At 42.1% G+C, this 23813-nt stretch overlaps 1 protein-coding gene across 2 annotated transcripts in view; it reads right to left on the reverse strand.

The window, feature by feature from the left end:
- snx19b (sorting nexin 19b) overlaps positions 1–23813 on the reverse strand; it is a 188514-nt gene that overhangs the window by 146086 nt on the left and 18615 nt on the right. For both annotated transcript variants that reach the window (XM_068053945.1, XM_068053944.1), the window contains exon 7: positions 15932–16118. In XM_068053945.1, coding sequence (XP_067910046.1) covers positions 15932–16118 — 187 coding nt within the window. The remainder of the gene's footprint in view (positions 1–15931; positions 16119–23813) is intronic.

The following is a 23813-nucleotide window of genomic DNA, read 5'->3' on the forward strand; positions in this document are numbered from 1 at the left end:
CGGTTACAAAAGTAATAAAAGGACAAAACTAAAGGCTCTATATCTGAATGCATTCAAAACAAAACAGATGAACTGAGAGAGCAAATAGAAATAAATAAGTATATGATAGCCATTACAGAGACATGGCTGTAGGATGACATGGATTGGGAACTGAATATTGAAGGGTAGATGGCATTTAGGAAGATCAGGAAGCTAAGAAAAGGTGAAGGGGTGGCTCTGTTAATTAATTATGGTATTAGCATAATAGAGAGGGATGACCTAAGTTCAGGAAACCAGGATGTAGAAGCAGTTTGGGTAGAGATGAGAAATCATAAAGGCAAGAAGTCATATGTGTGAGTGGTGTACAGGCCACCTAACGTTAACCATATTGTAGGACGGGGTGTAAAGAAAGAAATAATGGCAGCTTGTCAGAAAGGTACAGCGATAATTATGGGGGATTTTAACCTACATACAGACTGGAAAAGTCAGATGGGCAGAGATAGCCTAGATGAGGAGTACATAGAATGTTTGAGATAATTTCTTGGAACGGTACGTTCTGGAGCCAACCAGAGACCAGGCTATACTAGACCTGGTATTGTGCAACATGATAGGATTAATTAACGACCTCATAGTTAAGGCACCCCTAGGTAGCAGCAATCATAATACGATTGAATTTTACATTCAGTTTGAGGGAGAGAAGAGTGGGTCCAAGTATTTTAAACCTAAATAAGGGCAATTATGAACGCATGAAAGCAGAGCTAGCTAAAATAAACTGGCAAATTAGGTTAAGAGATAGGTCAATAGAGATGCAGTGGCAGACATTTAAGGGGATATTTCAGAATACACAGAACAGATACATTTCAATGAGAAAGAAAAATTCCAAGGGGTGGGACCCGCCATCCGTGGTTAACTAAAACAGTTAAAGATAGTATCAAACTTAAAGAAAAAGCATATAATTGCACAAAGATGGGTGGCAGGTCGGAAGATTGGACAGAATATAAAAAACAGCAAAGATTGACTGAAAGATTGATAAGGAAGGTAAAATTGGAGTACGAGAGGCAGGTGGCTAGAAATCTAAAGACAGATAGTAAGAGTTTCTATAGATATTTTAAAAAGAGTTAACAAAGTGAATGTTGGTCCTATAGAAAGTGAGTCTGGTGAATTAATAATGGATAATGAGATGGCAGATGAATTTAACAGGTATTTTGCACCGGTCTTCACGACAGAGAATACAAGTAACATCCCAGAATTAGCTGTCAGTCAGGAAATGGAAGGGAGGGAGGAAGTCAAGAAAATTACAATCACCAAGGAATGGTACTGAACGAATTGTTGGAGCTGCCGGCTGACAAGTCCCCGGGTCCTGATGGACTTCATCCTAGGGTCTTAAAAGAAGTGGCTAGTGAGATAGTTGATGCGTTCATTTTAATTTTCCAAAATTCCCAAGATTCGGGGAAGGCTAGACTGGAAAATAGTGAATGTAACTCTTTTATTCAAAAAGGGAGACAGAAAGCCGGAAACTACAGGCCAGTTAGCTTAACATCTGTCTTTGGAAAAATGTTAGAAGCTATTATTAAAGACGTTAAAGCAGGGCACTTAGAAAAATTGAAGGTAATCAGGCAGAGTCAACATGGTTTTGTGAAAGGGAAATAATGTTTAACCAATTTATGGGAGTTGTTTGAGGGAGTTACATGTGCTGTGGATGAAGGGGGACTGGTGGATGTATTGTCCTAGATTTCCAGAAGGCATTTGATAAGGTGCCGCATCAAAGGTTATCGCAAAAAATAAATGCTCATAGTGTGGGGGAAGTAACATACTGGCAGGGATAAAAGATTGGCTAGCTAACAGGAAACAGAGAGTAAGCATAAACGGGTAATTTTTTGGTTGGCAAGATGTAATGAGTGATGTGTCAGAGGGATCTGTGCTGCGGCCTCAACTTTTTACCAATTTATATCAATGACTTAGATGAAGCGACCTAAGGTATGGTTGCCAAATTTGCTGATGACACAAAGATAGGTAGGAAAGTAGGTTGTGAAGAGGACATAAGGAGGTTACAAAGGGATAAAGATAGGTTAAAGTGAGTGGGCAAAAATCTGGCTGATGGAGTAGAATGTGGGAAAATGCGAAGTTGTCTATTTTGGCAGGACGAATAACGAAGAAGCATATTATCTAAATGGTGAGAGATTGCGGAGCTGAGATGCAGAGGGAATTTGGTGTCCTCGTGCATGAATCGTAAAAGGTTAGTATGCAGATACAGCATGTAATTAGGAAATAGAATATTATCGTTTATCGCGATGGGAATTGAATACAAAAGTAGGGAGGTCATGCTTCAGCTATACAGGGCATTGGTGAGACCACATCTGGTGTATTGTGTACAGTATTGGTCTCCTTAGTTATGGATGTAAATGCGTTGGAAGCAGTCCAGAGAAGGTTTACTAGACTGATACCTGGAATGGGCGGGCCTTCTAACGAGAAAAGACTGAACAGGCTAGGCTTGTATCCGCTGGAATTTAGAAAAGAGATGACTTGATTGAAACATAAAAGATCCTGAGCGGTCTTGACAGGGTGGATATGGAAAGGATGTTTCCCCATGTGGGAGAATCTAGAACCAGGGGTCAGTTTAAAAATAAGGGGTTGCCCATTTAAGACAGAGATGAGGAGAAATTTTTTTCTCTCAGAGTGCTGGGAGTCTTTGGAACTCTCTTCTTCAAAAGGCGGTGGAAGCAGAGTCTTTGAATACGTTTAAGGCACAGGTAGACAGATTCTTGATAAGCAAGGGGATGAAAGGTTATCGGGGGTGGGTGGTCATGTGGAGTAATCAGCTCAGTCATGAACTTATTGAATGGCGGAGCAGGCTCAAGGGGCCGAGTGGCCTACTCCTGTTCTATTTTCGTGTGTTAGTGGACGTAGCCAAAGATATGGTCAAAGAGATGGGTTTTGAGGGGATTTCTGAAGGTGAAAAGAGAATGTGGCAATATGGAGCAGTTTAGAAAGAGAATTTCAGAGTGTGAAGCACAACAGTTGATACTAGGTTGAGGCATAGGGCTGGAGGAGTATGCCTAAACAGAGCAAGGAGAACTATAAAGCTAACTCAGCATGACCAAAGTGAGACTGGATACAGGTTCTGGATGAGCTGAAGTTTCTGCAAAGTTACCAGCATGCAGGGCTTATGAAAAACTGAGGCTGGAATTGCCAAAGCAACGCATGAGGGCTTCAACAGGATAAAGGCAAGAGGGGAGAGTGGCAGGCGATGTTCAAGAAGGGGAGAGAGTTGGTGACAGTCTTGGTCTAACTTTTGGTTTTGACACAAACTCAGCTCAGAGTCAAGTAGCTGCATACAGTCAGGTTCAGCATGAACCAAGTGCCAAGGATTGGAAGAGAATTGAGAGCTGAGGGACAGAATTTCTGGAGAGCAATGAACAGGATAGCCTTGCTCTTACTAATGTAGGATGTTCCGGCTCACCTCAGGCTAGATATCAGACAGTGTCCAAACAGCAACAATCATGGTGATGGAGTTGCAATGGAGCTCAGAGATAAAAGAATTTATTTTACATTGTTAAGTGCTTCTATCAAAATTTTGTTTATCTTGTTTCATCTTTGGGTATTTTTGTAGTGCCAGCTTGGCTCAGTTGGTAGCACTCTTGCCTCTGAGTCAGAAGGCTGCTGGTTCAAGTCTCACTGCAGACTTGAGCACATATTCAAGGCTGACGCTGCACAGCAATGCAGAAGGAGTGCTACGCAGTGGGAGGTGTCACCTTTCAGGTGAGAGGTTGATCTAAAGCTCCTTTTGCCTGTTCAAGAAGATGTAAAAGATCACATGGCACTATTCGAAGAACAGCAAGGAGCTCTCCCTGTGTACTAGCCAACACCACCAAAAACATATTATCTGGTCATTCATTAATATGTTATGTCAGGGACCTTGCCATTCCGAAGAAGGGTCACTGACCCGAAACGTTAACTCTGCTTCTCTCTCCACAGATGCTGCCAGACCTGCTGAGTATTTCCAGCATTTCTTGTTTTTATTTCAGATTTCCAGCATCCGCAGTATTTTGCTTTTATTACCTTGCCATGCTTGTCTACATAGCAGTGACTACATTTCAAAAGTAATTCATTGGTTGTAAAACACTTTGGGATGTTCTGATGACAATATAAGGCACTATATAAACAGGTTTTTTGTTATTTTCCACAGTTTTATTAAATCCAATTTTGGTTTAAATTAACTGCCACATTACAAATGTAAAATACTAGTCAACACACATTCAATAATCTTTCAACCACTGAACTAAACAACATAATTCCCATGAACTTCATATTGTTTAATCTGGATAAATTCAGATAATATTGCTACAATTCAAGTTTACTAGCAACATTCTTAACTTGTACGGGGTGGGAGGAACAGACATAAATTGAAAATCACTATTTACTGCCAAATTCCTGCTAACTCTTACACTTCTAATAACATATTCTCGTAGCACCAGTCACTTGTGAGCTCCAAACTATTTCTAAGGGATCATAATCTCCAAAAAAACAGCCACCACAACAAGCAAGGGGAGAAATTTTCAGAATGGTTTTGTCAGGAAAGATGAAACATGCTGAAGAGAAGTGAAACACGACTACTATTGAGTTTTTGGGCAGGCAAAGAAAGTGTTCATAGCAAGAATCTATCCTTTCTCATATGCATTAAGCAATGTTATCTTTTTTCCCTGTTTAGAAAGGAATTCTATTTGTTAAACTCATTATAAAACTCACAAAATAAATAATGTTTTGACAAAGTAGACCGAAGTATTTGTAGACATGCTTGGATGAGATCATTGTGTTTCCAGTCTGTAAGTGTGGTAAAAACAGTGGTAGACTTCCACCTAGTGGATATATGTATAGATAATGGTTCCCTGAACTCAGGACCGTTTTAATAGATAAGGCTGTTTTTATTCATTTATAGCCCCAAGAATTTTACTTTGGTCTTAGAGGATTGTATCAGCCAAAATGTAAGTCAACTAAAAGAACAGCACAAAACATCCATTTTTAAAGGATATGATAAGGTAGATAGATAACCTATTTGCTCTGGTGGGAGAGTCCAGAACAAGGGGGAGCAACCTTAAAATTAGAACTTGGCCATTCAGGGGTGGCAGCACTTCATCACACAAAGAGCAATGGAAACCTGCAACTCCCTCGCTCCCCCAAAAAGCTGTAGAGGCTGGGTTAATTGAAAATTTCAAAACTGAGATTGATCGATTTTTGTTAAGCAATGGGATTAAAGGATACTGAACCAAGGCAGGTAGATGAAGTCAAGATACAGATCAGCCATGCTCTATCTGACTGAGTGGCGGAACAGGTTCGAGGAGCTGAATGCCCTATCAACAACAATAGCAACTTACACTTATTTAGCGTCTTTAACATAATAAAACAACCTAAGACGTTTCACAGGAGGGTTATAAAGCAAAATTAGACAGCGACCCACATAAGGCGATATTTAGGGGAGATGGCCAAAAGTTTGGACAAAGAGGTAGGTTTTAAGGAGCGTCTTCAAGGAAGTAAGTGAGGGAATTCTAGAGCTTAGGGCCAGGGTAGCTGAAGGTGGAGTGATTAAATTGGAGATGCTCAAGAGGACAGAAGTCGATGAGCACAGATATTTCAGAGGGTTGTGCAGCTGGACGAGATTACAGAGGGGTGAGGCCATAGAGGATTTGAAAACATGGAGGAGAATTTTAAAATTGAGCCAATGTAGATCAGTGAGCACCGAGGTGATGGATGAATGAGATTTGTTGCGAGTAAGGACATGGGCAGCAGAGTTTTGGATGATCTCAATTTTACGGAGGGTAGAATGTGGCAGGCCAGCCAGGAGTGCATTGCAAAAATGAAGTCTAGAGGGAACAGCAGCATGAATGAGGGTTTCAGCAGCAGATAAGCTGAAGCAGGAACAAAGATGGGCGACGTTACGGAGGTGGAAACGTCGCCCATCTTAGTGATGTCGTGGATATGTGGTCAGAAGCACATCTCAGGGTCAAATATAACACCAAGGCTGCAAACAGTGGTTTAAGCTCAGACAGTTACCAGGGAGAGAGATGGAGTTGGTAGCTAGGGCATGGAGTTGGAGCTGGGACAGAAGACAATGGTTTCAGTATTCCCAATATTTAGTCGCAGGAAACTTCTACTGTGCTGCATGTCGGATAAGCAGCCAAGGAGTCAGAGAGGTGGGAGTGAGGTAGAACTGGGTATTGTCAGTATACATGTGAAAACTAATATCCTGCTCCTACGTTTGGTGGTACAGCTTTAGGATATCATGGAAGATCAAAAGCTGAAATGGAGATTGCCCTCTGCTTTGGTGAAAGAACAGAACTGCATCTTGAAAATTTTAGCATGGGACCCCTTCGAGCATCGATGCCGACCCTTAAATCATGCCGAATTATAAAATGTGAATTCTACTAAACTACAAATTCAATAAAAGTGAATTTAAATAGTTAAATAATTGTCTGTCAAGTTTCAGGAAGCACTGTCCAGGCTGACAATAATGAAGGTCTGATGAGGTTTAAAATAGTCTCGTTCTAATTATGACTGCAATGGCTTTATAAAAGCTTTTGGATTTTAAAAAGTTCCAGAAAGATAATGTTAAAGAAACAATTTAAGGAACTTTAAGAGGGTCATGCTCCAGTCCGTCACAGAGCATATAGAGGAACGTATACAAATAACACCAAAATAATTTTCAACAGTGCCTAAGGAGGGGGGGAAAAATCTGATGCATGTTATTTCACATATTAAACAAAAGAGATTGTTTAGGCACAATATTCTCCTTAATAAATCAGCTCAATGAAATCATGCATTGGTGCAGCAGCCATAGATATTGTACCACACATCCACTGCAGATCTCTAAACTAAGGACGACATAGGCTTCTGCAAGGCACACACACACTGGGGCTTTCTGCTTTCCCCCATTAATTTTAATGATTTACTTGTTGGCAACAGACCAGAAAATGTAGCTACAACATATGAATAAATAAATATATAAATACCGAGTTGAGGAAAGCAAAGCTCTGCACATCAATGGCCAAACATCAGTTTGGTGATTTCATCATACTACAGATTCTGCATCAACGCAAAGCCAAAACCAGTATAAGGAATTGTGTAATCACACAGCCTCAGTATTGAAAGCAACTCTATAAAAGGATTTATTGAACACCATCTCTTGCATGTGTTTCTCATTAACAGAATTCTGCAATCCTTTGAAAATGAAAATAGCACCGCTACTGAAGTATCAGGTAAAGCTGTCCTGATGTGAAATTGCTTAACACCCCATTGCATATTTAAGTCTGCATTTGCAGTTTAGCAGTCGTCTAGACTAGATAATTTTGTCTGGTTAAGCCGTATGTCAACTTAATACTTTTACTGGCACAAAGCTACAGATAAGAATTAAAATTCCAACAACATTCTTCCTGGATGGCTCAAGACTATAGGCTGATATTTAGTAGGCCTGAATGGGTGGGGTAGGAGGCTGGGGTGGTTGCGGGAGGGGAATGGGTGGAGGGAGAGCGGGTGCTGGTGGCCACTGAAAAATCGGGAGGAGATGCACTCAGCCAGAACTCCTACATCATGACATCGGCTCCACACTTAACTGGGATGGGCAAGTTGGACAGCGAAGTTGCCGCGACAACATGGCGGGACATCGGTTGAACTCATTGAGAAGGTAATTAAGCTGAACTTACAGGCAAATCAATATTAAATTCAAAACGCCCCATTAAATTACAAACAGCCCACTGAGATCACAGGCCTTCAGATCCCCGACTGGTGAAAGGTGGGCACAACGAGGCGGGGCCTCAGAGACACCTCTGGCAGTCAGCCATTCTGAGAGTGTACGTTGGCTAAAAGGGAAAGAGAGGAGAGCAGAGGCCATTGCCAGCCAGTGGCAGGAGGCCTCTAAGAGTGGAAGCTGCTTGGGTGGTGGGTGATCTGCAAAAGTGGGAGAGAGACATTGGCGAGTGTTCAAAAGGAAATAGCAAAGGGAAGGTTCTGGGGAGATTGACTGCAATGACAGCGTATGAGAGGGGAAGGGACCATCTCACATGGGAATGATACACTCAGTCTTCGTGGACCCCAATAAGAAGCAGCAACATAGCGGGAGGGAGGACCAGGCACCAGCAGCTCCGCAGCAGCAACAGCAGGAGAGCCAGCCTCTGGGAGTGCATGCAGGTGAAGTGTGCAGAGGAGAACGCCAACAACCTGCCTCTCAAAGAAGGGCCTATCCACCATGTGGCAGAGAGTGTACCAGACTCGCCTCAACAGTCTGCAGATGTCGGAATGGCAGCATCAGCCAGGACTGCAGCTCTCAAGGGAGGCCGTCACTGTCTTATGCACCATACCGCAGGATGAACTGAGAACCATGTGCTTCAATGGACACCCAATGCCCCGGCCCTGAAGATCACTGTGGCACTCAACTTTTACGCATCCAGCTCTTTCCAGGGATCCGGTAGGAACATGTGTGGGACATAATGAGGACATAATTGATTACGACTCCCTATCCGGGGAGGAGGATGTGGAGGACTGTGAACAGGCAGCACCAGATGAGGAACCCCTTGCACCGGAAGCGAGAGGCATTGAGAGATGCACCAGGAAGACTTGAGCCAATCCCATACATAGCTGGTTCTTGTGACCAAATGTGACCTGCCCCAACACCAGCAACCCATTGAAGGAGCAAGGGTGCAGATGACATCTGACAAGGCAGCAAGAAATGCATGGATGACTAACAACAGAAACTGTGACACAGATATTGACAGCACTCAATCAGGCCTTAACAATCGTAAAGTTGAAATACCCGTGAATATCAAGTGAGTCTAGGTGCTCCTCTTCACACACTTTTGTGTGCTTCTATGAGGTGTGACCTGTGTGCTTGCAGCTGAGGTGGAGGCAGGCTGCTGCCCTTGCTCTGGGATGACCTTGGCACCGTCCTCTGGCTGCCTGAGGCCTAGAAGGCCCCAGCATGCTGAGGGGCTCCTGCACAAGTGCAGGACCCTCCTTGGTCATCACAGCTACTCGAGCTGGGGTCACTGAAGGAGGGGCTGAGGAACCGCTGACCACATTCGGAGCACCGAGAGGAACACCTGAAAACGGAAGGCAGCCGCTCCTCCTCCCTTGAAAGGCACACTTGTACCTTCCTGCTGACCACAGAAGGATGAGTACCTGGTGGGGCCTCCAGGTGCCTCATCCCTTTCTCGCCCGGCCAGTGCTGCATTGAGCTCATGGACAAGGCGATGGCATGCAGGTCTGCGTACATCTCTGCCATCCACTGACTGATCTGCTAGATCTGGCTCTCCATGAGGGTCGTCAATCTTTCCATAGAGGAAGCCATGTGCACCCATGCCTGAGACACAGCAAGATTCATGGCCTGTATGGACTCCTCCATCGTCCCTCATGGCTGTGCATAACCACAGGCAGCTCAGCCAGATGTTCCCTCACCTCTTGCTGCAACTCCCACAGGTTCCATGATGCCAGCTCCAGAGGCAGGTCATCAGCCTGGGGCTCAGCATGAGCCTGACCTCCCACAGTCCTCCAACTGTCAGTGGCCTCGGCTGTCACAGCCTCCATCAACTACTTGGGCGCGTTTGTGATGTGCTCACCAGTTTGTGACCCTGAATCTAATCACGAGCTCCTACCCACCAACTTGAGAGTGTCTGCGCTGGTGGAGGGTGCGGGTGAATAACGTGATGCTGCGCCCTCTGAAGATTCCTCCTCCCCCACAGAGGTGGACTCTGGGCCCATGGCCTCTTGTGGATAATCGCCCTCTGGAATGCCAAGACCTGCATGAGAGAACTCAAATATCTAGGGGTTAAGGGCTTCATATCTCCTCATCCCAACCATGCCTTATGTGGTCTTCCAGATGTCCAATGGCGGACCATGAGCACTCTGCCTCCTCACTGCCTTTCCTGTCTCGCCATCTGCAATCATGCAGCTGCCCTGCAAGCCAGCCAGTTCCAAGACCTCCTCGTCTGCCTGCATCAGGGATAGAATATCGGGGATGTCTCCACGAGTCTTCACCAACTATTGTTGTGTGCCTGTTTCGCCTGCAAGCAGAAGGAGGAACATGCAGTTTTCCCATGAAGACTAGTACAACACTTATGCAGGAAGCTGCTCTTTGGCCCATGATCAGGGCTCCTGAATGCCTCCTCCATATGTTTGTTCTCAAGGGACGTGGTGGGTGTGTGCGAAGACAGACGACTGACTGTTGCCAAGATGCCGCCATGCATCAGTAGGGATCTGCTGCCTCCGCAGCCCCTTACCATCGCCTGAGTTGTCACTTCCTCCCCATTGTCGTGCACCATCCCACATTGCCACATGTAAGCCCCAAAGAGGAGAGCAATATGGAGCACACACCATGACGGAATGAAGGAGGTCATTGACCTGTTTGCGGCACTGCAACCAGGAGACTGACCCCATGCCTGCTGACATCCTCTGTAATCTCCATCCAAGCTTGCTTGGTCAGGCGGGCCGCTCTCTTCTTTCTGTACCATGGGAAGAGAACCTCCCACCTTTCCCTTGCAGCCTAAAGGAGAACCTGCAGGGAGTCATTGCTAAACTATGGGGCCACGCTGTGTCTTCCCTGTCATGTTTGCTGCAGCTTCCCAGTCCACTCCTTGATTCCTCAGTTGAGCTTCTAGGGTTCTTCAGGAGCACTGACTTCAGCCACAGAGGTGGAGGGGTGCATACTGCAGGCAAAGGCTTCCCAATTAGCATTGCTGTGGCCACAGAGGTGGAGGTTATGCACTGCAGGCAATCAGTGTTGCTGCAGTGATCAGATTCAACAAGGCAGGACTGAATGCAAGGCTGGCAGCCTTTTAAAGATGGCACCAGCACCAGATTCTCTGTCAGGTGACGCAGAGATCGGTACCTCGTGGCCCGCACCCGCGCGTCCTTTGGACAGGCTCCGTGCCTCCAGGCTGTTAATTGGCTGGCCGCCGTGTGATCGCAAAATTGAAATCTGAATTTCAGTCTTGAACCTATAGATCTGAAGATCAAATTTTGATTTCTTACTGCTCAACTCAGTGTTCTAGACATGTTCCAACTCTGTTTCTCTCTCCACAGATGCTGCCAGACCTGCTGAGTATTTGCAGAATATTCTGTTTTTATTTCAGTATGTCTGCAACTGTTACCCATCACCACACCCTCCAACCCTGCACTTTCTAAATATCTCAAATCACATAATCAGTTTTCAAAATGTGGGTTAATCAAAATGCAGCTAATTCAATTTTTTTATTATTCTTTTACAGGATGTGGGCGTTGTTGGCAAAGCCAGCTTTTGTTGCCCATCCCTAGTTGCCATTGACAACTGAGTGGCTGCTAAGCCATTTCAAAGGGCAGTTCGGAGTCAACCACATTGCTATGGGTCTGGGGTCACAAGGATGACAGATTTCCTTCCCTAAAGGACGTTAGTGAACTAGATGGGTTTTTACAACAATTGGCGATGGTTTTGTGGCACCATTACTTAATTTATTAATTAATTGAATTTAAATTCCACCTGCTGCCATATTGGGATTTCAACCTATGTTCCTAGGGCATTAGCCTGAGCCTCTAGATGACTAGTTCAGTGAAATTGCCACTACGCCACCATCTCCCCTAGTTTGAAATGGGTAAATTTAGTTAAAATGTTGGCTCCAAACTAGAGAGTTTATTTCCATTCTGTAACTGAAAACAAAAATAGAAAGAGATGCAATTTAATAAAATGATAAAATATATAACTATCATTTCATAAATAATAACACTTTAATATCAAAATCAAGAAATGTGCACTACAGGAAATAGCTTTGTAAAAACATATTTGCTCCTTCACATTCATTTCCCTCCTCAATCACTTATGTCAAATGAGGAATAAATCTGAGTGCTTCTTTTTACTATTTGTGAAAGATCAGTTCTGCATTGAAACACTTGCTGTCATAACAACCAGCCTAGGTCCAACTGCAACAACAGACTTCGAATATTTATTACGCAACAATAGCATTTGCTGTATTTCTCTCCATTACAACAATTCAAAAGTACTTCATTAGCTGTAATGCCCTTCAGGATACCCTGAGGTCATGAAAACACTATATAAATACAAGTTCTTTATTTCTTTACCAGAACATAGACCTAATTGTTTTACATAATTTTTTAAACAAACTCAAAACTATTAAATGACGAAGAGCATACCATTTCTTGTATAACTAAGGTAAGTAACTAAAATACTGAATTTTACCTCACTATTAAGGATTACCTCCACAACTCACTATTAATAATTGCTGCCATAAAAGAAAGTTACAGTACACATTGGGCCATCAACATATTCGCTATGTACAGCAACAACTTATAATTATATAGGGCCTTTAGCGTAATAAAATGTTCCAAGGTGCTTCACAAGAGCAATACAAAACAAAATATGACACTGAGCCACATAAGAAGTTATTAGGTCAGCTTTTGGTCATAAGAAATAGGTTTTAAGGAGTGTCTTAAAGGCAGAAAATGAGGTAAAGTGGCGGAGAGGTGTACAGAGGGTATTCCAGAGCTTTGGGCCTAGTCAACTGAAGGTGTGGCCACCAATGGTGGAGCGATTAAAATCAGGGATGCACAAGAGGCCAGAATTACATGAAAATATGCAAGTTATTAAAAATAATCTAATTCACTGCAAGTTAAGGATGAGTGGTGGGGGGGGGGGGGGGGGGGGGGGGTGGGTAAGGGAGTGGGGAGGGAAAAATCAGCCAAGATCCCTGGTCCAAATTTCTATCCAGCAGCCCTTACTAGAATTGCATGTATGTAGACATCAAATAAGGACAGGATCACATTCAGCTGTTAAATCTTCCATATTTAAGTGCCATGGCAACCCTCACTAACAAGGCTCACAAAAGAATAAAAGCCACTTTGGCATAGTAGCAGAAGGTACCTGGCAACTGCAGCTAGGCGAAGAATCTACTTCAGGAGAGAGGGAGGATGTGGGAGAGGAAATAAACTAAAATGCAGATGATTGATGTGAATATTCAAAAATCAGACAACTTTTGGGAGTGGTGGGGGGTTGGCTATTTATCTTCTGCTACACATTCTCCTAAACGATTCACAAAGAAGACAATAGATGGCATTTTCTTATAAAGCTGTCATCCAGATTCCTATTAACTAAAAAACAGAAGCATCCTTACTCACAACCAAAACCTTAGACATTCTAAACTAAAGCAAAAATATTTTTGGCTATGTTTACTGCCAAGGTTTAATGAACTTTGCAGGAACATTTATCTTTTCAAGATTAATTACAATGATATTGCTCACAGTCCTTTTCACATTCTTGCAGGATTATGACTATAGACCATTTTTATTCAGTGTAGCCAATGCATCAAAAAACCACCAAGCAATTTTGATAATTTTCTAGCAATGACAATGTTATTTACAGCCTAACTTTTCTTTATTATTTAAATGTCACTTTTCAATCGGTGCAAATAGCCATTATAAGGTGTAACATCAGTCAAATCTTAATATTACCAAACCAGTTCAAGTTGAGTTTTACAGATAAGGGATTTAATTCAAGAAATCCTTGGAAGGGTTTTGTTTTGTGTGTTTCATTTATTCCACTTAAAGCTCAACTTCTTCCACCTCTTCATACCTCCCTCAACCCTACCTACCCTTAGAAAGCCTGCCTTTACATAATTACCTTCAGGCACGAACAGAGGCAGACTGACTACCAATAGCACTTTCGCATATTTTATTGCAATATTTAAATGAGATTGATTTTGATATATAACATGCTATATAACCTTTATGTGCAATTGTTCCTTTTGTACTTTCCTTCCTCCTCTCAGGTCATCTGCTAGATAGTTCTGTGCTTTCTGATTGGGGAAATACCTAGCCTTTGCTCAGCACCTTCTTCGCAGGCTAACTGAAATTGGAAGGTTATAAATTATACATTCTGCACACAAATCTGTAGTGCACCCCTAAATTGTTAAATATGTCTCTGTTTCTTTAAGGTCTATGTCTGTTCTCTTAGTACACAAAAATCTATTGATCTCTAGAAGAATATATAAAATGTCGCTGGGCAAACTATCCTCCTACTTATTAGCAAACTTACTACTGGATGGTAAATTAAATTCTACGACTTTTCATGTCCTTTCAGAAGGCTGATAATACTGCGGGGGCGCCACGGTGATCCCAGCAACAGCGTCATCGCACAGGCACCATTTGTAAAGGTCTTCAAGCCCTTAGCAAAGATTTAAAATTTTTAAAGGTGTATTAGAATTAATTTTTAAAAAATACTTTCCCAACTCCCCCAATGGTCTTTGCATTGCCCTATATTAACAGAACTCATTCTATTCCCAACCCAAACTTTTCCTCCCAACCTTCTCACATTTGCCCTTCAATCCCTTCCCACCATCCCCACAGCCAATATAAATTGTTTTCCCTGCTCCCCCACTCTTTCCGCCCTCCCCACCAGACTCTCGCCTCAGAACTCTGTAGGCACACGAGCTGCATCCGGCGGCCGTAAAATCAGCATGGGACTGCCGCCAACAGCAGGTAAGTTCATTGGCATCTAATTTGTTAATTTAAATATTCTGATTAAAGCATCGCCGCCAAGTGGCAGGGGGGCCGCACCGAGGTCCCATCGCTGCCAGTAATATGCGGGAGGCCCTTCTCGATGTTGGGGGTCGAGGCGGGCCTCCCTCTGCAGAATTTTACCAGCCGCCGAAGGTGTCGACGGGCTGGTAAAATTCAGCCGTAGAAGTTTGATGCCAGTTTGCAAACTGTTAATCAAACAAATTAGTCAGGGGAAAGTTCCTTCTTATATCCATCTTACAGAACTTGAGATGAAGTGCTTCTCAGGAAGAAACTAAGTAACACTGTTCCTCAGAAGAAGCAGAATACTTTCTATCATTTGATATTTTGATAGAATTTCCATCTTTCATAGTTGGTTGAACCATTCCATTCACCACTGGTTCAAAGCAACTTTAGCTTAATTGATATATTTCTGATCAAAAGCAAGCAGTCCTCTTGCTGCAACCCTCCCTAATCAATGCATTAACATGTCAACAATTTTGTCACCCTCTACAAGATATTGTGACAGCAGCCTGGACATCTCACCTATGATATTTGAGTGTGGTGTTTTAAAACAACAATTTCACACTGTGCAAAAAGGAAATACATAAATTTTTGTCAAAGACACTCTAGAGCTTTTCTAACAATCAAATCCCAATGTTCCTTGAAAAGACAGCTGGTAAATATCATTTGGCAATGGAAGGCTGCTTCTATCAGTGGAAGCCTGCCCCCAAATTAATTAGTGCATTCAAAAGATATGGCAGTGGGAGATGGAAAATGTACGAGATAAAGTGAATAAAGAGGATAAAGTGAAAATCATCAGAAAAAAACGGTATTCTTCACATTACTCATTCAGCTTGGCACAGTTTGTAGTGTTGAAGACTGAAACTCAGTGCAGGACTTCAGAACTGCTACACTGGTGGAGGTGCCACCGTTTGGATGACACTGAAACCAAGGTTTCACCCGTCTTAGTTGAAAATTAAATCTCATAGCCATAATCAAAGAAGGGCAGGGAATATTCAGGATGTCCTAAACAACATTCTTCCCTCAATAAGTAATCCCTAAAAGGAAATTAATTGATCATTTAATTGTCATTTGGGGGTCATTGATGTGCACACTTTTCAACATAACAACAGTCACTGCACTCCAAAAGTATCCCATTGTATAAACTGCATCTAGACATCTCAGCAATGCGATAAAGTATTATATAAATACGAGCATTTTTTATTCAACAACATTGAATAAACTATGTCATTTATCTCTATCTGTCCTGATGAAAGGTCACAGACCTAAAATGTTAACTGTTTTCCTCTCCACAGATGCTGCCTGACTTACTGGGTCTTTCTAGCATTTTCTGTTTGTGTTTCAGATTTCCAGCATCCACAGCATTTTGTTTAATACCAGTATGTATTCTGGGTGACTTACATACCTGAATTTAATTCCTGATCAGAAGAGGATGGCTCACTGTTATGCAGCTTCTTGACTACATAATCATCTTTTACAGCTGAAATCTCTTTGGAGTCTTTTCCTTTCAAATTCATTTGTGTTCTTTTCAGCAGTTTCTCTTGTTCCAAGATGAAATCCTCCATGCCTGCTACGCAAAGGCCTTCCGATAACTAAGTGAAACAAAACAGTGGCATAGTAACAAGAATAAGTTCTGGCATAATCACAACAAACCTTTATCAAAAGTTGGTCTAGTACGTCATTTAAATCTGGAACATTCATAAGGCTTGCAAGAATTTTAGAAATTTACCAGCACACCTGTCTACATAACAAGAGCGACTAACATCAAAAAGTGATTTATTGGATGCAAGGCACTTTGAAATTTACTGAAGACCTTATAAGGTGTTACATAAATGAAAGTTATTTATTTTTTTAACCTAAAGTACATTGCTCATTCAGGATTCTTACTAACAGCTTAAGAATTATAGTATGCTGTAGAACAAGAACATACCTGGATACGATACCAATTCTGATGAATTACCTTTGTTCAATACTCCTTTTCTAAAGAAGAATCAATGCACAGAAAAAATAATCTTTGCAAAGCAACCCATGGCAGAATACAATTTTTGATTTTAAAAAGCAGGCTTACATAAGCTTATCTATTGATAGTTCTCAAACTCATTATCTGTCTTTCCACATAAAAACTGAAGCAGAAGAAAATTAAAATTTGGGAAGGGCCATTCAGGCATGAAATTCGGAACCACTTTTTTCACAAAAAGAGTAGTGGAAATTGAGAACTCTCAATCAAAAGACTGTGAATGCTGGGTCAATAGAATTTATGATGGAGATTGTTGTTAGGTAAGGGTTATCAAGTGAAATGGAGTTAAGGTACAGATCAGCCTGATCTAATAATAGCTGAACAGGCAGATTAACGTTATATCCCAGAGACAGCACCTCTGACAATATAGCACTGAAAATTGTAGGTGTAAATTCACTTTCAACAAGTGCGAGGAGTTTACGGACTACTTTAATCACTAAGTCTGAGACCATCAACAGCAATGACAACAACTTGCATTTATATAGCACCTTTAACATAGTAAATCATCCCAAGGCACTTCACCGGAGAGTCATCCAGCAAAATTTGACACCGAGCCACATCAGGAGATATGAGGACAGGTGGTCGAAAGCTTGGTCAAAGAGGTAGGTTTTAAGAAGCATCTGAGAGCTGGACAGGTTTAGGGAGGGAATTCCAAAGCTTAGGGCCTAGCCAGCTGAAGGGATGGCCATCAATGGTGCAGTACTAAAAATTGGAGATGCATGACAGACTAGAATTAGAGGAGTGTAAAAATCTCAGAGGTTTGTAGGGCTTGAAGTGGTTACAGAGATAGGGAGCGGCAAGGCCAATGAGGGATTTGAAAATAAGGATGAGGATTTTAAAACTGAGGCACTGCCAGACTGGGAGGCAATGTCGGTCAGTGAGAACATGGCTAATGGGTGAATGGAACTTGGTGAGAATTAGGACAGGGGCAGCAGAGTTTTGATAAGCATAAATTTACGGAAGGTGCAAGGTAGGAAGTTGGTCGACCCTCGGGATCTGTGTGGGGTCCACAGAGATCATAAATTCAGCCACGCTTGCTCAATAATTCTGCATTCTATGCATCTTCTGTATTTACTTATTTATGAACACATGTTCTATGGCCCTATATGGATAAAAAAAAAGTATTTCCTGCAAAACAGCTCCATTTTCCATTTTGCTAGCTAACATGTTCTTTCAGAAGTTAGGACAAAAGATCCCTGTGATTCTGGTAACATTTACAGGAGTTCCAGAAGTGAGTAAATTCTTGTGGGAAGCCCCGCACAGAAAGCATGAAAACCACTGACTTAGATCACATTGAAACCTCCTTAAGCCACAATTGATCATGAAATTCTACACCCGGTCGATATTATTTGTTCCACATTAGGTTAAATTTTGTGGTGTGAGGTTGCCAGGCCGTCTTGCTCGACAGTAGCACTGGTTTCACAGCTGTTTCACTGTGGACTTCCTTATATCATAAAGCAACTTCAAAATCTTCTTTTAAACCATGGGATGCATTTTTATTTTTAGAATTGCTATAAACATAATGAATTAACAGGGAACAGAGAATTTCACTAAATTATCCTACATGTAGGGTAGCAAATCTTTCTCATTGTGGAATAAATGGTGATAGCTCACAATCACACGCTGCCTATTTACTATTGAACATGCAAACTAGTAGAAAGTATTGCAAATTAATCCAGGAAAACAGCACTCAGGACATACGCTATGTCAACAATTAAATGCCATTGAAAAGGTTAATCTGATTTTGTATATTTTTTACTAGTTCCTTTGTTGCGCTGTTTTCATAATTACAGCTTCCTAGTTTCAAGAAATTACTCTGTCTTCATAAGTAAATGAACTATGATTAGAAATCTGTCACACACATTGCTGAGCTCAGCAGTTATTGTTCTTGGTATGAGCGATAATGGCTCAGAATATGCAGTAGTACTAATGGTGAGGCTGTCAGTGTCACGATATTACTGTGTAAAACTGACAACATCTTCTGGTGTCCACTCATGTGCAGTTAAACACAGAAATCTGGAGGTTGCTGCAGTGATGCCCTGCATTGTAGCAGTCTTTGCTGATGCAATCAATAGAAATCATTGATTTAGTATGAACTTCAACTAAATATCACTATTCTCACTATAAAAAATAAAAACATTAAACCTGGTTCAATCAAGTGTAACTAAGCGTCCAACAGCACACTAAATCAGGATTCTGGTCCTGAAAAACTAATTTTGCAAGTGTGGAGTCTCGTTACCTCAGAAGAATATTTTTAAAATGCAGATATTGAATAAAATATGATTTTTTTTTGTTCTGATGTGTATGATCCAATATTTATTTCAACTTCTATACAGTGACTTAAATGTGATTTATATTTCCTGCTTTGCTGTGAGAATTCTTCAATCTGATTATTTGATCAGCCTAACCGCTGCCTGCCCTGTTGCTGGACGTCACAGATCCCCTGCAGCAGGTGCCAAATTGAAACTGTTGTCAGAAAAGAGGAAATCTACACTCTAGAACCCGCTATATCTTTGTAAGCAACTTTTTTTATTTGAGGTCAGCGGCGAGCGTTATCCCTTCAATGCTGACTGCAAATCCAGGCCAATGTTTCTGCACTACTTGAGGGACCTGAGCTCACTCTTAGCTGCAGCAGAGCTTGACAGCAGCACCGCTACTTGAGGCTACTAAGCAGGGAGTAACCTGAGTATTCCAGATGATAATCCCTCATAATAAACAAACCCTACCAGTACTTGGTGTCACCAAAGGCTCAATGTGAATGACATGTGCAATCTCCATTGGGTAGTTTGTAAATAAAATATTGTATTAATAGCATCACCAGGACAAGCAATAAACACCAGGATCGTTTTTCCAGTTCCAACTAAAACATTACTTGTTCTGAATGGAAACTATATAAACAGATTTTGCCAGAGAAGCCAACTCATGAAAAGGTGATATTTCATACCACAGGCAATGAAACTAACAGTTTTATTTGGAACACAGATGGAGCAAACCATCCAAACTCAGTAACCACCTGTAATCCAGTCTGTCCGTCTAACTGTTTAGGAAACAAGTTGGATTGTTGAACAAAATAGCACTGCCAAAGCTAAAAAAAAAACTGAGTATTTATTTCCCTAGAAATATTACAGCATTAGAACTTCAATTTCTCATTTCCAAATGATTGAATTTTTTTGCAATCTGCATTTCTTAAATTATATATGACATTGGGGACTAAGCCTGAATTTTAACCAAATCTGCATTTCTCTTCATTTGTTGGAGCAACTTATAAACCAACATGTGCACTTGACAATGGTCAATAAAATCAATGCAGTCTTAACGAGTGTAAAAATTGCACTGGAATTTATAACAAACTTGAAGAGGTAACTAAGTGGAATATTGTTGTGCATGTACTGTGATAGTCTTGAAGAACACTTTATTTTTATTGCATTTTGGTAATGTGCTGAAAAGCAATTTTTGTACTTGTTTATCAGGTGTAACTTTTTCCAACTACTCTAATTCCAGACCTATAAAATGCCTTCTGGAAACCCTGTGAAATAATTTACGGTCTATGTTTTGCAACTGCGATCAGCTAAAAACATTTTTTTTTTTAATTAACTCACCAATATCTGAAACTCAATTACGTTTCTTGAATATACCATTCATAGGTACACAGCAATGCAACTTTGTCACTGGCAGTGGGAAGGTACAATAGAAGAATGCAGATTGCTTCAACTCCAAATTTTCCCTCCCCCCTTCCTGTAAAGAAGGGTGGTGCCTCCTTGGGGATTTAACTGAGATCAGGAACTCTCCATAACGAGAAAATTGCAGGTGTAAACTCACATCTTATTACGCCAATTGTTCAACACTCTACACCACAGGGCATTTTTCAGGCACACATTTAAAGACCTTGCTATTATTTCTACCAATTACTTTTTGACTTTACAGGTCTTTAATTGGTAATATATTGAAGAACACCTATGAAGAAAGAGATGAAACAAGAATCATTAAAAATTCAAAATAAATATTGTTGTGCCAGATATCCCTTGTAATGAGTCCAGACTGTATGCAATCTTGTCTGGGTTTCCTTCCAATCCTGTCTCAAGTGGTTCGCATAGATTTCTTTTCTTCCACATAAAGACCAACTCATAAGTGCAGTTTAAAGACTGGTGGCAAATGAAGACATCTAAATATTCCAGACCTCCGAAAGCTTCTATAATTTCTTTTCACTTCCTTGTATCACTAACTACTCATATCCCCTACTCCTTTCAAATTCTACTTCTTTCTGTGTCTGCTCCTGGAAAAAGTCTCCCCCAAGTCACTTACAACTGCACTTTATAACTCCTAACTGTCTTGTCTTTAGCTCTCCATTTGCCATGATACTTCTGTAGCTGTTCCACTGCTCAAGCAATCCCTCACCTTTGTCTTGGATGCCACTGTCCCCAGTAAAATGATTACTTTCTCCCACCCTGGTTATTCCCCTTGGTCCGGCCATCATTCTCGCTCCCTTAACTTCAAAGACTTGAACGTATCTGGCGCTCAACTGGTTTAGCCATCCATCACCAGATCTGACTGGACCACATCAAGCCATGCTCTCCTCTGTCAAAAAACACCAAGCTTCTTTTCTCCACTACCAACCTACTCCTTCAATCCTTCTCCCCTACCCAACCCACCCTCATTTTCAATAAGTGTGAGGAGCTTATGAACTTCTTTGTCACTAAGATTGAGATTAACAACAACAACTTGCATTGAAATAGCCCCTTTACGATAGTAAATCATCCCAAGCCACCTCACAGGAGCATCAACAACAAAACATGAGATTAAACCACATGTGAAGGTATTAGGATAGATGACCAAAAGCTTGGTTAAAGAGGTAGGTTTTAAAGAGCGTCTTAAAGGAGGAGAGACAGGTCAGGAAGTGGAGGGGTTTAGGGAGGGAATGCCAGAGCTTAGGACCTAGACAGCGGGAAGCATGGCCACCAATTGTGGAGTGATCAAAATCAACTTTGTGCAAGAGGTCAGAATTGGGAGGAGCACAGAGATCTCAGAGGGCGGAGGAGATTAGAGATAGGGGAGGAACAATGCCATGGAGAAGATTTTAAAACTGAAGCATTGCCAGATCGAGGGTCAATGTAGATCTATGAGCAAAGGGATGATGGGTGATTGGGACTTTGTGCGAGTTAGGATATGTCAGCAGATTTTTGGAGGAGTTCAAGTTTACGAGAGTTGAAGGTGGGAGGCCAACCAGGAGAGAATTGGAATAGTCAAATCTAGAGATAGCAAAGGAGTGGATGAGGGGGTCAGCAGATGAGCTGATACAGGGGCGGAATCAGGCGATGTTAGAGGTAGAAGTCGACGATCTTGGTGATGAACCAGATATGTGGTCAGAAGCTCACCTCAAGGTCAAGTACGACACTAAGGTTACAAACAGTCTGGTTCAGTCTCAGGTAGTTACCAGGGAGTGGGATGGAGTTGGTAGCTAGGGAACAAGGCTTATAGCAGGGACCGAAGACAATGGCTCTGTCTTTCCACTAAGTAATTGGAGGAAATTTCTGTTCATCTGGTACTGGATGTCAGACAAGTAATGTGACAAATTAGAGACAGTAGAGGGATCGAGAACGATGGTGGTGAGGTACAGCTAGGTGCTGTCAGCATGCATTCAGAGCAGTGAGAGTCAGAGAGCCAGAGCCCAGTAACTGAGGCTGAGGAGCAGCGAGAGCCAGAGCCCAGTAACTGTGGCCTTGGAGTTGCGAGAGCCAGAGCCCAGTAATCGAGGCAGGAGAGCGGCGATAGCCAGAGCCCATTGACTGAGATCAGGGAGTTGCAAGATCACGTCGCTGAGGGACAGCACGTAGGTGAGAAATAGGAGGGTGTCTGTAATGGTGCGGGAGTGGGAAGAGAGGCCACTGTAGGTGATTGTCTGACAACAACTTCATAGAGAGGAAATAAATCATGCAAGTGTAATGTCACCCAGTTGGGCAATGAAGATAGGCACTGGAGGAGGATATTATGGTTAACTGTATCAAAGACTGCAGACAGGTTGAGTAGAATGAGAGATAACTTACCATCCCACCAGCTATCTTTGCCACAACACCACACTCTCCCCTCATCCAACAAGACAAACTTTTCTGAAGGTTCTCCCCACCCTAGCTCTGAACCAGTCTTTCTCTAGTTTCTCTCCTGTCTTTCAATCGCAGTAAACTGACCATCCAACTTCCCTTTCTAATTCATATGCTAGCTGAATTTGTAAATGGTTTCCTCGCATCAGGTACTGTCCTCCTCCCTTTCAAAACTGCCATCATTACTATCCTCCTCAAAAAAGTACCTTCGACACCCACATCCTTGCAAGCTACCACCCTATCTCCTACCTCCCTTTTCTCTCCAAAATCCTTGAACATATTGTCACGTCCCAAATCCGGGTGCATCTTTCCCAAAACTCCATATTTGAATTGATCCAATTAGATTTATGGTCTGAATTAACAATTGACATCATCTGCGATGGTGGCCATGGTGGATTATTTCTCCTTGCCCTTCTTCATCTCTCTGCAGCTTTTGACATTATCAATCATACCCTTCTCCTCCAAAAAGCTCTCCTCCATTGTCTATTGGGATGACCCTAGCCTGGTTCCACTCTTCCTTATCAAATCATAGCTAGAGAGAGAATCTCCTGCAATAGCTTCTACTCTTGCCCCTCCACTGTTACCATACCCTCGGCTAAAGTATCCATTCCTCTCCCCAGCCACCGTCTCAAATTGAAACCAACTGTTTGCAACCTTGGCATTCGCAGGACCTTGAACTGAGCTTCCAAACCCATATCTTCATCATCATAAAGACTCCCTACTTCACCTCCATAACATTGCCCATGCTCACACCGCCTCACCTGCCACAAAAACTCCTTTCCATACATTGTATTTCAGATTTGACTATTCCAATGCTCTGCTGGCCAGCATCTTATCCTCAACCTTCCATAAACTTCAGCTCATACAAAATTCTGTTGCCAGTATCCTAACTTGCACCAAAAGCCTCTCACCCATCAGCCCTGCGCTCAGTGATCTACATTAATTCCGTTCTCGAAATGCCTCCAATTTAAAATTTTCATCCTCATGTTGAAAACCCTTCACGACTTTGCCCTTCCCTAGCTCTGTAACCTCTTCCAGCCTTACAACCCTCCGATAACTCATTGTTCCTCCAACTCTATCCTCTTACATATATCTTATTTCCTTTAATCTACCTTTGGTTTTCATACCTTGAGCCAGCCAAGTGAATCCACATTGAATGTGAGATTTTTCAAACC

The sequence above is a fragment of the Heterodontus francisci genome, chromosome 22, assembly GCF_036365525.1.
Source record: "Heterodontus francisci isolate sHetFra1 chromosome 22, sHetFra1.hap1, whole genome shotgun sequence".
NCBI classification, from domain to species: Eukaryota; Metazoa; Chordata; class Chondrichthyes; order Heterodontiformes; family Heterodontidae; genus Heterodontus; species Heterodontus francisci.